Source organism: Pygocentrus nattereri, chromosome 20, assembly GCF_015220715.1.
Source record: "Pygocentrus nattereri isolate fPygNat1 chromosome 20, fPygNat1.pri, whole genome shotgun sequence".
NCBI classification, from domain to species: Eukaryota; Metazoa; Chordata; class Actinopteri; order Characiformes; family Serrasalmidae; genus Pygocentrus; species Pygocentrus nattereri.
In genome coordinates, this window is record NC_051230.1 from 24,760,255 (window position 1) to 24,776,598 (window position 16,344).

General features: G+C 36.7%; 1 protein-coding gene across 6 annotated transcripts in view; it reads right to left on the reverse strand.

The window, feature by feature from the left end:
- Nucleotides 1-16,344, reverse strand: part of smtnb (smoothelin b) — a 94,951-nt gene that overhangs the window by 45,290 nt on the left and 33,317 nt on the right. For 5 of the 6 annotated variants that reach the window (XM_037531618.1, XM_037531619.1, XM_037531617.1 and 2 more), the window contains exons 5-6: nucleotides 14,822-14,898; nucleotides 4,815-4,899 (exon numbers count right to left, since the gene is read on the reverse strand). In XM_037531618.1, the coding sequence (XP_037387515.1) occupies nucleotides 4,815-4,899; nucleotides 14,822-14,898 (162 nt within the window). Of the gene's footprint in view, nucleotides 1-4,814; nucleotides 4,900-9,965; nucleotides 10,016-14,821; nucleotides 14,899-16,344 lie in introns of those variants that run through there. The other variant, XM_037531620.1, reaches the window with a different exon arrangement.

Consider the following 16,344-nt stretch of genomic DNA (forward strand, 5'->3'; position numbering starts at 1 on the left):
GGTGTGGCTGCAGGTTTTTATTCTAACAAAGCAAGAGACTTATAAATTGATTATCAAATGGCATACTGTTATGTATGAAAATGAACAAAAGTATAAAGTGTTTTATATACACATACATTATATATATATATATATATATATATATATATATATATATATGTGTGTGTGTGTGTGTGTGTGTGTGTGTGTGTGTGTGTGTGTATATATACATAATATATATATATACACACACACACACACACACACACACGCAACATTATATATATATATATATATATATATATATATATATATATATATATATATATATATATATATATATATATATTAGTTTTTTGTAGTATTTATATTTAAAACTGTAAGCATTTTAACCACCCCATCAGCCCTGTAAAAAAAAAAAAAAGCCACTTCAATCTGCCAACAGATGAGTTATGCCGCATGCACATTAATGTTGGCAATAGTAAAATCATTTTATCTATTGTCATTGTGTAGAACTGGAGCACACCCTAATTCATGCAGATGTTTCAGTAGAGAGCCAACAGCACTCAGCAACATTCAGTGCTGTGCTTGTAGGCGAAGTTTGAGGCATCCCTACTGACCAAACTTCAGTGTTAAAATTGCAGAGCTTGGGAAAAAAAAAATTAAATAAACAAAAAGTCTTTTTTTTTTTTTTAAAGAGGGCATAATGAAGTGATTATGATTATTTTCCTAAAATACCACATTTAAACACTGTATTATTGGAGTGTATAAGTTGATCTGGCATTGTGTCAAAATATTTTACATTTTTTGAGCGCTTTCAATAGCATAAAACAAAAGTGCAGTGTGACAAGTCTAAGTAGAACAATAAATAATTCCAGCATCTGTGCATGTAAAATAATGACACTTTTTAATATTATATTAACAACAGCTTTAGAGGTTAAAGGTACAAATATGTACTTTTCACCTGGGAAAAACTTATTTAATGTACACAATTGGACCTTAAATGGCAAAGATGAAACCGATAAATAAGCAAACTTGTGAACTTTGCATGCACTCATTTTATGATCAGATTTGGCCATGTGCAACTTTAATAAATAAAGGCTAATGTCTATTTTGATCATAAGAGAAATAATTTGATCCTAGAAAAATACAAATGTGGCAAAACCAACACTGTACAGCCACCTCCCCCCTAATTTGCTCTGATTAGGAAGTTCAGAGGAACTTCAAGGAAGTTTGCCCTTTTGTTTTTTAGCTTCTCTACTGTTGCTTTAGCTGTGTGCTTAAGGTCAGGATCATGCTGAAAGGTAAACATCCTTCCAGATGTCTGCTTGTTGATAATGAGGAGCAGGATTTCTACAAAACATCTGTCTGAGTTTTCCATACCATCCAGGTCTTTTATCCTCATAAGCAGCCTAGTGCCTGTTAGGAGTCAAAAAAGGACCATAAAAGGACACTTCCTCGCATTAGGGTCATGCACAATATCGGGCTTTAGCCAGTGGTGGTGGAAAGTGCACTAGAAAACAAGGGCTTAGCTTTCATGGGGCAGAGGGCACAGCATTCTTTTTGCCAGTCTCTGGTGCAGCCCACTTTCATGTAGAGATTCTGTGTGTTACAGAATGAAAATAAAAATAAATAAATAAAAATACCTGCACATAAAGATATAGTTTCTTCAAAGTTATCTCGTCAAGAGATCTCTGTGATTGAAATCTTTTTTTATGCCTGGGTCCTGATGCTTGTCGTTCAAGAACTAGAGGCCTTTTGCTGTCTACGTCTGATTTTTTACTTTGACACGTAGACTACCCTAAGGTGGCCTAAGCGAAGATATGAACTTATAATATGCAAGTCAGAATCAGCTGATTCTAAACCAAGGTGTTTATGATTAATCTCAGTAGATTGTCAGCCTTCAGCTTCTACTATTTTGTCCCTGCAAAGATCCCCGTGGTGGACACGTTTTGTTTCTTTATACATTCTGTTGAATTCATAATTGTTTTGTTGGAAGAAGAATGAAATTAAATATCTGAAGATCTCTGTTCTTTTGAGCAGTATTTGTAATCTGAATGAACCTACGTTACAAGCCTAATGCTGTTCTATCTGGTATTAACCAGAAGTTTGTTTTTGCTGGTTGTTTGTGTCAGTTCATTTTAATGCTCAAGTGAGGTTATGACATTTCAAACTAATTTGGGGAAATTACACAGGTACTTTATACAATAAAATATTTTTTGTCAAACAGGTTATTACAGTGCGAATTACAGAATCTACAGAAAATAAACATCAAATTATTTGTGGGTCACTATTTATAAGCTTACTTTTCTAATTCTCACTAAACAAACTCACAAACAGGACTTACTGCTTACTGTCAAAGTGTCCATTTTCTGTCTTACTGTGGCCAACAATCACTTACTTTGACAAGAAAGGTCATTTGACATCGACAGGCCAATTAGAGATAAGGAACATGTTCATTTGTTTTGATAAAGCTTAAATCTGAAAGTCAAGTGACCAATGTTGAAGCGACAAATACAGAATCTAAACTGTTACCTGATTTATTAAGCCAACAGCTAGCTAACCAAGCACCAGCATCACACACATAGTTGTTCTAGTTAACAGTGTTTTGCTGTTATATTGCTGTTAGATTGATGTTAGACTAATGCTACAGTGACAGCTTATTTTCTTGTTTTGCACTGCTCCATCTCAGCCACTACATCAGTTCAAACATATAGGCTTGCATTCACCAACTTTGCCAATTTGGTATAGCATTGCCCTGCAAAAGGTATAAAACACAAGTATACAGGGTACTGGGAGAATATTCTTTGCATGCTGTGTAAATTCTACACCAGCCAGTAGCACTTCTGGTATAAAATTTCAGTTTGAGAGGTTGCTATGCCATCTTCATTGGTCTAACAATAGTTAATAAATCCAACAAACTATTATTTAACATATATTTTTGATGGTTTAACTTACAACTAACTTTCTAAAACAGAGCATCACAAACTTAACGTCAGTCTTTTACAGAACTTTTTGTATTTTTGCTGTGAGACTGCTCAGAATAGACAATAAACTCAGAAGGACTGAACTGAAAACCCCCTGACAAAAGCCTCTTGACTTTAAAAACGGAATTTCCTTTTATCGTATACAAACAAAGCTAAATTAGCCTGTTCTTGCTTTCAACTTGGGATGAAGCTGGGGCTGGAGAATGTATCACTACAAAAAAGCAGCTGACGTGAAATTGTAAAGATGCTGACTTGAAGTCTGAATCCATACATTATAAACATTGCCTGGGTTCAACAACTGCACATGTGGAAAGCTGTTTTGGTAGCTGAGCATTTCACACTAGAGGACTTGATGCTTTGAATGATAAAACTTGAACATATTTGAAAATATTGTAAGGTCTCCCATCACTTTGGAGCTCAACTTGAAGGCCAAAGATTAATTATGTCTCCTTTCACATTGATGCATGATCATTCCTGATCGTATCAGATAGCATAAATTTCAAATAAGGGTTAAAATGGGGACACTTTAAGAAGTAAGCACAATATGAAACAGAAAACTATCGTCAAAATTGTCACATTCTCTATCAAAAATACAGCTCACAGTGTTTAAGCTGTATTTCTAGTGTCAAATATTTCAGGGCCAGGGACAATAAACGTGCTTGCCTCTCCCTTCTTCACCACAGTTTGCCCATATAACCCACTCCTCCCTGTCCTGTCCAGCCCGGGCTCCAAACTTCCTGCTTCTTTGCGTCATTCTGAATAACAAACAGTGGCTTTCCAAAAATGTTTCTGTTCTCTTCGGGGCTCTCTTTGCCTTGCTCTCAACCTGGCCAAAATTACTGGTTTGGAGGAGCTAAGTAAGGACGAGCGGAACCACAAATTTCAGGGCCGTACAAAAAAGATGTTACCTAAACAGACAGGCCAACTAAATATAGTGGTTGAAAAAGAAGGGAGATGAAAGTCAGTATGCCGGTGACTTTTCCCCCCCAGATTTCAGTTCTCACACTACATAAGATGGAATAAAACATAAAATAAACAACATTTTGTTTCATGATCATAGTCATTTGATCGCTCTAAAACTATGTTAATGCCACTATGTTTGAAGTCAGATTTCATTCTTCCCAAGTTACACAGACCTCACATTCAAACAGATTACAGGTCTATTCACTTCAAGGCCAGTTCCATTAAATTAGCAAGAACACCACAGCATGACAAAACATTGCAATGCAAACACGTAGAGATCAGCCACATTCCATAAACTATGCCATCTAAGTAGCTGCACTGTTTGAAAGTCAAAGATCACAATCAACTTAACCCACACCAGCATGTTTAAGATCATACCATATGACATACTCCCAGTTCCAGGCCTCCCACCTCCCCAGTGTGGACTCATTAGTAGATCAGTTAGAGATAGTCAGTATGTACGGTTAAACGTCAGTAATATATATGTATGTATGTATATATATATATATATATATATATATATATATATATATATATATATATATATATATATATATATATATATATATATATGTTTTTTTTTTTTTTTTTTTTTTTTTTTGCAAAGAAACTAAGGACGCAAAAACACCTTAAGTGTGCTATTCAGTCATCATAAACATTATCTTTACAGAAAGGTTTTGGTTCTTAAATGTTTGTTACCTAGCCTATCAGCAACATCAAGGACCATTTAATCTTTTTCATGCTCACCAAGAAACACAATCCTACAGCTTTACAAATGTGCCTTCACCCACAATGCTTTGAAAGTCTCTTGCATTCATGTACTTGCTCTGGATGAAAATGAAGGCAAAACAATCACCGCATGGTGTGTGTTTTTGGCTAACTTACCTGTTCTAAGTGCTTCCTTGCTCTGAGCTTGGTTGTGAGGTGTTTCAATTCGTTCTGTCTTGTCCAGGTTTTCTTTCAGTGTGTCCTTTTAAAAAAAAAAAAAAAAAAAAAAAAAAAACATATTTGACCACATTACCGTGACAGAAAATCACAACGTTTGTACCAGTAATTACAATGAAAAAAACAGAATCTAAAGCAATTCACATTGGCTACATATTGAACTGTCAACAATTTTTTTCATTACATGAATAGAAACTAGCAGTGCATACACTGATGCAAGTGAACAAACAATATGTTAAACACTGTGAAACTGAAATCATGATTGAAAACCTTGGATGAGTGACACTGAACTTTCCCACCCAGGACAAAAAAAAAAAAAATCAAAAGCAGTCATTTCTTTCCAAAACTATGCTCTAAATACATTAATCAGCCAACAACAGGCTACAAAAACATTGTTGAAACATGCCTAAATAGTTAGTCTTTATCAATGTATCTTAACATCACATACAGTGTCTTAATGGCACTCCTTGAAAACTAGATAAGGCCCAGCACACTGAGAACAAAGGTGTTCTCAGTTAAGCAGATTTAGCGATGTCTCACTGTATCGACAAACACAAATCTAAAACATATCACATCAAGTACTTCTTTTTGTATCACTGCATAGAGTAGTTTCATTTTCAGCTAAACTGGATGGACCTCAATCAGTTTAGTGGCAATAAGAGGAGGCTGGTGCTTGGTCATTCAATTTATAATGCAAGTTTACCCCAGACGCTTTTTGAACTGGACTATTTTAAATCAGTTCTTAATCTATAAAGGGATTCAAAACAGGATTTGTACAAGACAAGGTATGTATATTTTTTCAAAAATTACCACAGATAACTCAGCCTGAAATGTCAGTTATTCATTATGTCAGCGGCACCACAATAAATAAGAACAGCAAAAATTTTGTAGCTTACACTAGGCCAGTAATGAGAACAATGGAAATGTTCCAAATGTACTCCATTTTAGTGGTATATGCCATGTCTTCCAGGTCCAAAGGACTGTTTTGTCTGTCCCAAAGTTAACATATACAGTTTTGTGTGTTCTTATTGGAAAATACATGTTTCAAAGGGTGTCCCATTTCTAAAATGCACAACAGCAAAGTGCTCAAGACCACACTAAAAGCACCCTTTCTCGAAGCACTGAAGCAGTATTATGCTTGGCATACAGTACCATGCAACAGTCAGAGACCACGCTTCATATATTCGATTTCCATTCAAAATGGCATTCACTTCAGTGACGATGGGGTCTTGACTCTGGGTTGTCAGTTCATAGTTCTGAAAACAACAGCTTCTTTGTTTGATTTACAAAAAATGTCTTTACAACTATTGCTTTTCTCGGTAATGGCATCCTTTATATTCCTACAGACCCACAGTGTTGATTAGTCATCTCACAGAACAGAAACACCTGAGCATTTTTCCAAATCTGAAGCAAAAGTGGAGCTGATTTTGACTCCATTTGAAACCTATCTACCTTCTTCATTTGACACTCTTTCGTCTTCACCACAAACACTGCCTTTTGGCCTAACATATCTGCATACTCATGGCCTTAATGAGTACTTGCACTGGACGATGGGATAGGTCAGTTGTCTATTAGGTTTTGATATTCCATTAGCCTGAGGTAAACTGAAACAGAATTTCTATTACTGAGGCAGCTCCAGTGGCCAGATGCACCAGTGGTGCAGAAGTTCAAATGTAGGCAAACTTAAACTTGAAAAAGTTCAGGTTTACACATTACTATATCAGGATGCACCACACCAAGTAGTTTTAATGACAAGCTTAGTAATTACTAAATATTTACATCTCCCCCTAAGCCAGTGTAAGTGTTTGGGGAAACCATCAGAAACCATATAGTAAGCATAAAAAAAGAACAAAAATATGACTTTTTTTTAACTAAGCTAAAAATTTTAAATGCTATGCACTGTGATTTTACTTACAGCTCACAACAATGCCCTGGTTTCATGCTCCAGCTCAAGGAGGCTCACTGAGGCAGCTGTTGTGTCGGTTACCCAGAAACTGTTGTTTAAAAAGCTGAATATTTGGTTGTCTAAGGGAAATATTAAAGAATAAACAGACAATGGCTATAGATATTTATTTTTTTTTCAGTAATGTTAAAGCTACATACACATTAGTTAGTTGTTACCAGTTAAGACATAACTTAAGGATTTGCGGTGCAATCAAATCCAGTAAAAAGGATAGTTTGAAACCAACTATGGATATTAATTAATTAATATTAACTGAGGATTTTATGCCTAAATTTAAGCATTTACTTGTGCAAATTGTCCAGCCAATTTCAGATGACCACTGACCACACAATTATTACCTTCTAACTTTATACATGCTAGAACTGCACTTGATTAAAATCAAAGATCTCTTCCAAGGTAAAACTAATCAAACTCAAAAAAGGCAGCACAGACACACACACAGACAGACAGACACACAGACAGACACACAGACAGACACACAGACAGACACACAGAGAGACACACACACAGACACACACACAGAGAGACACAGACACAGACACACACACAGAGAGACACAGACACAGACACACACACAGAGAGACACAGACACACAGAGAGACACAGACACACAGAGAGACACACACACCCTCTTGTTAGGTTCTGTTTGAATACCAGCATAAAGTATATTTGCCGATTGACCAAGAAAATACACAAATCAAGAATGGAGGTGTGGAAACATGCACATACACAAGAACAGGTGAATGCTGAGACAGAACTTATGCATCTGTAGGTGTGTGTTGTGGAAGAGAACAGGCAGACTAACAAGTTTGGAGTTTTCACAACACTGGGCCATGTTCATCTGTTTGTTTTGCACAGCTGAGAGTGACCTTGAGCACCTGCTTTATAAGTATTAAGATCTGCTATGGTAGAGTCAACAGCAAACAATTGCTCATCAGCCACTCTATACACAAGAGAAGCATGAATGCATGTTTTGGCACCCCATTCCAGAGAGGAAACTAAAATATGAATAGAAAAATAGCTGCAAGTGTTCACAACGAAATACCAAAAGTAGGGCCCAATCAATATGTTGTGCGCCCGATGAAATCAGCACATACTAAGGTTCCACAAATATATCCATCTTGGTAAAAATTTTACCAATGAAGAAAAAAGCATTGAAATGTCAAAGTACTTTCATAGTAATGCAGAGACACTGACAATGATATATGAAGAAGCACTAATTTAAGGATAGTTTAATAGTTTGATGTAATGCTAGTCTTTTCTGTGCATGGTACTTTTCTTTATGAGATAACTTCCGAAGAGAACTGATAAAACAGTAAAAGGTAAAAACAAAGGCAAAATAATGGAAACTAACAAAACTACAACAATTCTTTGAAGATCCTCCCTTAGCAAATAACTAAAAAAACTGAAGTCTGTAAATTTTTAAATCGTATAAAGTTTTATCAGCCAATCATGTATCAGTATTCTTAGTTTCTTAAAAATCAGTATTGATGACAATCTTAAGCCCTACCAAAAAAACAATCACAGCACATTTTTTTGCAGTGCAATTTGTATACCTTTGTATGCCTTTGTTTTCCATTCTAAGTAGCAGATTTGCATTGTAAAAAAACTAAAACAAAGATTCATTTAAATCAGGCACACGTGGAAAAAGAAGACGGCAAGTGAGCAAAGGAAAAAAATACATCAGTAGCCCATCACCATAATCCTATACTACAGTATAATTACAGGCCTTTCGGCCAAGACCCAGCTGAGACGGTTTTAACTCTCATTCTGGGTGCGCACGCGTGCTTTGGTGATTTGGCCTAGCCTTTGCTTGTGTCAGGTTTCTGCTTCCACACATGCTGTCCTATGATTGAAAACCAACATGGGTTTTCAGATCGTGACCATAGAAATGCTAGCCAAATAAACTTGAACGAACCTCACACACATACACATGTCTAAAACACAATGACTTGCATGACATCTTATACCAAATAGCCTACCATTCCTGACCCACATCTATCTTCCTGACATGATCAGGGTTGCTAGACCTTAAACCAATAAAAAGCATACAGTGCCGGGCCAATCTTGATAAGCCATTATCCCTATACCTTCTAAATATGTCAAGGCATCATGTGATCAGATGGCATTTATGTTTACATTAATAAAGTAATCAAGAGTGCTGCTACTGTATGTGCACAGAAAGTCCTATAGGCATAGCCTAGCTTGTTTAGATTGGACAGTGTATTCGGTTTTCTTCTTTAGTTTACACCACAGGGAATGTTGCACAGTACTAGGGCTGAATGATTAATCATTTTTGTACTGATGTCACCATTTAAAGGGGTGATATTTTCGAATCGGAAGAGCTTCATTTTTAATTTAGGTTTACATTATTCAACTTTAAGTGGAGAATTCTAATAAAAAAAACCTGTAAACTGGTAATCTGGCACACTATAACCAGTTTATAGAGGCACAGGTCTTGTTTGCTGGAGCTTAGCATATAGAAAATAAATCACATTTAAACTGTAATACAATATTTGGCAGAAAAAAAAAGCAATTAGATATTTATAGATAGATAGTTATCCACATAACTCTATTATAAATTTTAATAACGCTATTATAAATTTTAATCAGAAACCAGACTTAGAAAAAGGAAACTTATCATTTCTTTACTTTTTATGTATAAAAACATTCTTTCAAAACAATCAGGAGCATTAAATGATAGCAGTTACGTTTGCCATCAATACTGTTAAAACAAAGTCAACATTGTCATGTGTCGCATCTCAGTATACCCGTATAGAAGTTACATCTTTCAGCTATAAAAGCTTCAATCAAAGTTTCATTTCATTCTCAACCACCTCTCTCTCACACACACACACACATCCACCATTTAAAGTGATGGCACCTTTATCCATAAAATGTTTTTCCTTCAATTATATCCAACCAAAAATGTAGTTTAACATAAGCATACTCACAATAGTTTATTCATAGCTTTTTCACAATTCAAATATATGTGTATAAATATAAACATTTCAGCACAGAGTATTTTATTTTGTTGCCATTCACTCTAAAAAGTCAGACATGGAAGGAAAAACAAGCAGTGAATAAACCTCAAAAAGCACAGCAATAAAAGAGCAGAAATGACCTACTTCCCGTGGAGCTACCGTCTCCTTCTCCTACTCCAATGCACAGAATGAGTACTATTCTACCTCTCAGCAGCACCCCCCCAAACACACACACACACACACACACACACACACACACACACCCTCGGGATGACCACTCCCCCAGTCCACACTTCCCCTCCCTCCTTTTCCTTCCACTCTGGCTAGCTCAGTCTTGGTCTCCGCCTCTGACTGAGACACACCAGGTAGGCTGACATAGTACATTTAACATTTCAAACTTAATGGAACTTTAACAGACCATGATGTATGTGTGCTATTTTCAGAAAAGCATATCAAAATGACATATTTGTCATTTGACACTGCTGTAAAAATACAAGAATATCAGGAATCTAGCAGAATTTGGACTGTCAGAAATACAGATTTATACAGTTATTCTACAAAATAGCCATGCTTACCACTTACATTGATTCCAAATAAATCACATGCATCTCAGGCCATAATAATCCACAATCAAGCTCCATATTTTGCCATTTCCCTGCCTGCAGCTTTTTTTTTTTTTACTGATAGCAACAATGATCAGATGCAAAACTGTGGTAGATAAGGGGTTTATGACGTACGATCTTTCAGCTGAACGTTCAGAAAAACAATTCTGAGATAACTAAAAAGAAAGAAAGAGATCCTAGGAGATAATAGTAGAGGTCTTTGAGTAGCTACCTTCCAAACAATTTCCATCTGCCTTTTTGCAATTTTGCATTTTATCCAAGAGGGCTCATATTTTCCTCTAAACTGTCTTTGAAATTTTTTTGTCCTCAGCAAGCATTTACCTTACCTCAGAAAGAAATAATGCCATAAAAGGTAACATTTATCCAGGCTCTGTTTTTGCAAGGGTAAAAGACTGATTTTACACACACACACACACACACACACACACACACACACACACACACACACACACACACACACACACACGTCAAAAGCTGGACACACCTATTCCATTTCATTATTCCTTTACCATTTTCAATATATTCAAACAATAAATCTATAACATAATACATACTGAAAAATGCACAGACCCCAGAAGCATTAAATCAAACTATGTTCCCATTTGCCTTTACACAATTTGATTCTCTCAAGCAGCTTCATGAGGATCCACCTTGAATGCCTATCCAACTGGACCAAAGAAGACACATATGCTGAAACCTTACTGTTGCTGAAAAACACTTAATCTGGGCCTTTAAGTATATGCAGATTTTTTGGATTTAAACTTGTTTTTATTATGCATGTTTGTGATTTCAAATTCCATTTGCATCATAAACCTGTAGATCAAAATTTATTTATCATTATCATAACAACAACAACAACAACAACAACAACAACAACAACAACAACAACAACAACAACAATAAAATACACACACACACACACACACACACATTCATACATACATACATACATACATAGAAACAAAATGTTGGAATATGTTGGAACTACGCAAATTTTTACATCAACATTTTCGACAATCAACCCCATAAATCTTAATTTATAGAGAATCTAAATTAAAATCACAATAAAAAAATTACAATTACATATTTTCTCCAAATCATTCAGACCTACAGAATAAGCAACCAATGACACTCCAGTGAACCTATGCTTCTATTACCCGCAGATGTTTCCAATTTTTTTTGTCCACACCCTACATTTTTGCATATTCTTTCCATTCTCTCTGTTAAATTCTACCCACTTCTCAACTGGAGACTCTGTCGTACATCAGTGAATTCCTGGAATGTTACCCAAATGTCTGCCTGCAAAAATCTTGACATGTATCAATGTCCCTCAAAGATGCAAATTAGAAAAGGCAGATAAGATCCCATCGTGCTGGAGCTTTAAGCCTGTCTAGACATAACTACCTTTGGAAACATAGTGCAAGAGCCAATTTAAGCTTCCACAAGAGAGAACCTGTACAATCAAATCAAATACACACATACCTTTGTCTGGGCTTTTGTTCCTGGAAAAGTAGTAATTCTATACACAGAAACACTGACTCTACTGATTGCTATTGTTATAGATTAAAAGGAAAAAGTATAATTAAAATGTGATAAACTACACTCAATTACAAAATAAACATTGTTTTTTTTTTAACTTGCAGTACAACCTGTTCCTACTCAATCAAGGCCAAAGATTAGAATCAGTTCAACAGTCAATGCTGATCACAGGAAACTGACATCCTGATTTTTTGATTTGTTGGTTGTATAAAAATTTAGAACTTCACTTTTGAATCTGCAACAAACAAAATCAGATTCAATGAGAACTCAACTTACAAAGAAATCAAGTTCTCTTTTTTTTGAAAACCTAGGCATTTAGAAAATCCATTTATTTATTTTTTGGTTATTTTCAAAGAGAATAACTACAACATACTGTTTTTCGGTAAAAATGAAAAGGTCTGTTTCAGTTTGAGACTTCATTTACAGCTACAGTTATTTTATTTCTTTCTACTTCCATTATAAAGAGTAAGCCATTCCGCTTATTGAGCTTATAAAGAATTGCTGTACTAAAATTCATAAGTAGCCACTGGGTGGCAGTGAATGCTGGATAATGCAAACCTCAGCAGCACCCACTAGCTAGGACAGACAAAATGTAAGCAGGAAAAGATGCATTCCATAAAGCAACTGAGTGAAAAATGGAAGCTTTAAATGGTAGCAGAAATGCTTGGGCGAAAGGGACAAGAGAACAGGAGAGAGGGAAGTAAATGGAGCAAACAGAAGGGAGATATGCATTTTTCACATTCTTCACATTTCCGTGACCACGGATGTCTGGGTCTGTATATGCATTCAACAAAATGAGTCAGTATGAATAAGAGCTTGTTAACAGGTATGCTTAAGGGACTGTTTAGTCATATCATTGTCATTGTGGAGTGTAACAGATCCTTCATCTGCTAGACTGCTTCTTCAATGACAGATTTACACTTCAAATACTTGTGTAGGCATAACGTAACATGCATTACTCAGGAAAAGCAGACAATGCGTTCAGCACCCCAGCATAACCCTATAGGGCTTAGCCATACCGTGTTATTTATTCTTACTTTGTTTTCCTGTTTGTGTGACTTTGTTTCTGGAATTTGCCACTAGGCTTTCTTAACTGCCTATGAGTTGTGCAAAGCATGTTAAAGGAGAGCCAATTGTGCACAATTTCTCCCAAATTAAATTGCCAAGATGAAAGTCATTTAGAGTGTTTTGATGTCTAAATAGCGTATTCATAACCACACACACTAACTTCTGTGATGGGCCGGCGATAATTAGAACTTATGGACAAGAAAACAAAATCATGCGAATTATTTTTAGACATTGCCCTGGACTAGTCTCAGCTGCTAAAAAAAACAAATAGCTTGGGAAATCATTGTGAAGAAAAAGAGCGAACTACCACAGTATCTGCTATCATTAAAACCAGTAACAATCCCATCCCTTGTGGCACATGACACATTCACCCACTTCCTCATTTCATAGACTCCCCGACACAGCATACTGCAAGCTGCAGCTCAGTGACCCATCAAGCTATGCTCAGAATGCCTACCTTTCAATTTCCACTGACAGCAGACAAGCTTTATCAGCTCATAGGAAAGGTGTGGCATCCTACTCCAGACTGCCGGGTGTTTCTGCTGTATAGCCTTAAGCAGTTCTTTGGTAACTGAAACTGTGACTTACACTGTGCGTTTTATACATGCTGAAACTGATTATACTGTTGCTTTCAGTCTGGATTCACTGTATTGCTCTGACTGCATTTTTGATGGAAAATGTGTTTTTCTTATGTAAATGTTAATTTTGCCAACTTTAGAGTGTTAATGTGGTGTAACAGGTTCTCAATATCATGGGGAGCTCCCTTGTATCTACACTCATTAGCCATTTTACCAGGTATATCTACAATAAATGTGCACTTTGTGGGTTTCCAAATTAACTGCAAGTTATGTACAAGCTGATAGTCCAGTTGTGCAGCAACCAATGGGCTACAGTCAGTAATTTTTAACCTCCAAAGTGCATCCATACAGTAATGCCCAATGCTGTGTCTTATTTTTACTCCTGCCCCCTTGTCTCAGAGTCACCTGGCCCTTTGGAACTGAGTTACAAGGGGTAGTGATTGAAATCTTCCCTTATGAAATAGGACAACCCTCAAATAAAAAGGAACACTTCTTCATTATCAAGCTATTAGCGGTGCTCTGTAGGCAACCCCATCAGCCTAGTGATATTAGAGGAACTGTAAAGTTCAGCAACCTGCAGGTCTTTAGTTAAAGAGGATCATATGAGTTCAAAGAGGGGTGAATGCAACAATTATTTATCACCACCCACCCCTAATTCTTCAGTGATATAAAGCTGAAGTCAGCTATTCGAAGCTTCTTCTTCATATTTTCCTGTTCCACCTTAAATGGGGCAGCACTTTGTACCTGGGCGCCAGAATATGAGACATCAGCATACTACTAGCAATTTCTAAAAAGCACCATAATGCACTTAACTGACATTAAACTCATAATACAATGTTTATCGTAATTTTTTTAACATGTGTTAAAAGGGTGTGTCTAAATCTGTACAACATACCCCTAGGTGTGAACACGCAAAACGCTGGGGTAAGGGCTATGTTGTAGGTGTAATGGGTGAAATAGAATTGAACCTAAATGTACCTAATAAAATAGCCTAGTGAATCCAAATACACTGTAGTAAACTGTCAAGAGAGATCGTTCTAGGGATTAAATAAATTATCTGTATACCTGGGCAAGAACGTTCAGAAACATATCCAACTTGTTTTCATATTCTCCTGGTGCAGATGCATACAAATTCTAAACCTATCTATATAAGACCAAGACTACCAGTCGTCACCTGCCACTGTTCACTCACCTCCAAGTCCAAATTTCTTTGAGGGTTATGATGCTGTTCCACTGGCCGTCCAGTTAACTGAATCTTCTCCAGCGCGCCTGGGTAAAAGTAGAAAGGTTCAACTTGAACAATATAGATTTCAATGAATACCAGCAAACGTACACACACACACACACACACACACACACACACACACACACACACACACACACACATTCAGCAGCACTTGTGCAGACAGAAAGGCCTTCTTAATAAGAGAGGACAACAGAAAAGCCAGACTGGCTCAAGCTGACAGAAAGGCTAGGCAACTCAGATAACCACTCTGTACAATTATGGTCTAATGACAATCTGGTCTAATGAACCTTGATTTCAGATGAGGCACACAGATTGTGGGGTCAGAATGTGGCGCCAACAGCATCAATCCATTTAACCAATCTGCCTTGTACCAGATCTGAATTCAAAAGAACACTTTTGAGATGTGGTAAAATAGATTTGCAGCATTAAAGTAGACCTAAAAACCTTGCAGGAATTGTGTGATGCAGTTATGTCAGCATGGATCAGAACCTCTAAAACATCATGTGGAAACCATGCCACAAAAAAAAAATTAAGGCTGTTTTGACAGTAAAAGAAGGCCCAACCCAGTATTGCTACAGTGTTCCTAATAAAGTGCTAAATGGCAGGAGGAAAAAAAAAAAAGATGTATCTGAATATCATATCAGTAAACTATTTGGAAAATTAAGACAGAAGCTTGGTTTTCTGTATTGAAATGTTTCTCCATGAAACAAAACGTGATTTTGGAGTGTGTCTCTGGGAATTTTTCCAGAAAACTATTTGTGAAGTCATACACTGGTGTTGGATGAGAAGGCCTGGCCCTCAATCTCTGTTCTAGTTAATCCCAAAGGTGTTCGCTGGGGTTGAGGTCAGGGCTCTGTGTGGGCCAGTCAAGTTTTTTACAAGAAACTCACCCAACCCTGCCTTTTTGGGCACAGGCATGCAACAGAATATTGCCTTCCCCAAAATGTTCTCACAAATTTAAAAGCGTACTACTGTCCAAACCTTTACACTTGCCACAATGCAGTTAGGCAAGTAATGTTCTCCTGGAATTCGCAGAACCCAGACTCATCCATCAGACTACCAGATAGAGAAACATGATTCGTCACTCCACAGAATACATTTTCACAGCTCCAGAGTCCAGCAGTGATGTCACACCACTTCTCCCAGTGCTTGGCATCTTAGGTTTGAGTGTAACTGCTCAGTAATGGAAACCCAGTTTGTGAAGGTCCTAATGTGCAATTCTTTTACTGCTGTTGCTTCCAGAGCAAATTTGGAAGTCTTTAGTGAGTGATTCAACAGAGGATAGGCATTGGTACTAGACAGCCCTACTCTGTAAGGTTACACAGTTTATCGCTTTAGGGCTAAGTTGTTGTTCCTAGGTGCTTCCATTTCTTTTTTGGTTTGTTTTTTTTTTTAAAACAATTTCACAAACTGACTTGGCAGAGGTGGTATCCTATGACAGTGCCATGTTTAAAGTCACTGAGCTCTAT